General features: G+C 44.1%; 1 protein-coding gene across 1 annotated transcript; it reads right to left on the bottom strand.

Moving 5' to 3' along the window:
• Window positions 1-395: 395 nt before the first annotated feature.
• On the bottom strand, window positions 396-1,337 carry LOC136639016 (olfactory receptor 2V1-like). Its single transcript, XM_066613044.1, has one exon. The coding sequence runs from the start codon at window positions 1,335-1,337 to the stop codon at window positions 396-398; it is 942 nt and encodes a 313-aa protein (XP_066469141.1).
• Between the last annotated feature and the right edge of the window lie 370 nt (window positions 1,338-1,707).

The following is a 1,707-nucleotide window of genomic DNA, read 5'->3' on the forward strand; positions in this document are numbered from 1 at the left end:
TTGCGGATGTCACTTACTTACTATTTTTAAAATGCTTAATATTTAGAAACGGCAAGAGAGCTTGCAAAAAAAAAAAAAGAATCTGTGATAAAAGCATACACTATAAGAACATCACCCAGTAAGAACACCAGCAAACACAAAAAGGAGCAAACCAACTAAGATCAAACAGCAGTATGTTCTCTATATAGAAAACCACAACAAATTCTGGCCTAGGCCCACACAGGGCTCGGACAGTCACTTAGCAATCACACACTTGCACAATTCTATAAGCCCTGATGCCTCTGTGGCTTCCATGTGGCATTCTCTGATGACCACATCAGGGTTCAGTGGTGGACAGCGGTAGCCTCCAGTGAACAACCTGTGGTGTGCCTCTGATCAGGCTGATGATTTTTGTATTACGCAGTCAGTGGACATTTAACAATCCATTTCCTCAGTACTAATAACACATCTCGGTTCCTCAGACTATATATGAGGGGATTCAGCATAGGGGTGACAATGTCACAGAACACTGAGGCTATCTTATCCTGTTGTGGTGTTCTGTAGGATTTGGGTGTTAAATACTTAAAACCGGCAGCTCCATAGAAGATCCCCACAACACAGAGATGGGATAAGCATGTACCAAATGCCTTGTGCTTTCCTTCCATCGAGTGCATTCCTAGGACTGTGGCAAGGATGGAAATATAGGAGGCTAGGATGACCGAGAAGGGGCAGAGAAGGAAAACAATGCCACCTAAGAATAATCCATTTTCATAGGTGTGGGTCTCAGAACATGACAACTTCAGCAGAGCTGGGACTGTGCAAAAGAACTGGTCAATGCCATTTGAACCACAGTAGGACAATTGAAGTACACTAATGGTTTGTATCAAAGCATGAAAAGAAGTACCAAACCAGACCCCTGCTGACATGACTAGGCAAGTCTTCCTGCTCATGAGAACAGGATATTGCAAAGGCTTGCATATTGCCACGTACCTGTCATATGACATGACGGTCAGCAGGAGACATTCTGCTACTCCCATGGTCAATGTGAAAAAAACCTGGATTCCACACCCAGCCAATGAAATTGTGTTCTTTTTGATTAAGAAGTCCATTGACATCTTGGGGACAATGGTGAAGAGCTGACAAATGTCCACGAAGGACAATTGGCTGAGGAAGAAGTACATGGGGGTCTGAAAATCAGAGGTACCTCTGTGAAACAGGAAAAGATAGAGACAGTTCCCAGACAGGCCAAGAAAGAAGATAAGCAGAATCGCAGCAAAGAAAACCATGTGTGTTGTTGTGTGGTGCAGTATCCCAAGAAGAACAAACTCAGTCCATGAAGTTTCATTTACTCTACCCATGCCAGTGTCACCCAAAAGTTGAAAGGATATGGAATTGATGGAGAAGAGAAGGGGAGGCAGAACTGACAGGGTCAACAAGGGAAGAGACAGGCAAGAAGAATATGCGTGTTCACACACACATGGTGAGGCTGGAAGTGTCTCGAAAGTCCTTGCTGAAGCAGGTCCCGCTAGCGATCGGGTTTCAAAAGCCATCAGTAAATCTATTTTGCCATCTTGTCCAAGATCCTGGGAGGAGCACCTGAAAGAAAAATCAAGTCATATATGCAGCTTCTGCTCAAGCATGAAACTAATATAGTGAAGCAAGGCCTCCAAGAGGAATTTTATCAGGGGGTAGAAGGTTTCTGTTGGGACCCTTCCAAGAAAGGGACTG

This window comes from Tiliqua scincoides, chromosome 2 (genome assembly GCF_035046505.1).
Source record: "Tiliqua scincoides isolate rTilSci1 chromosome 2, rTilSci1.hap2, whole genome shotgun sequence".
NCBI lineage: Eukaryota > Metazoa > Chordata > Lepidosauria > Squamata > Scincidae > Tiliqua > Tiliqua scincoides.

What these genes read in the sequence shown, in the direction of transcription:
- LOC136639016 (XM_066613044.1), bottom strand. Translation starts at nt 1,337, where the DNA reads ATGGGTAGAGTAAATGAAACTTCATGGACTGAGTTTGTTCTTCTTGGG.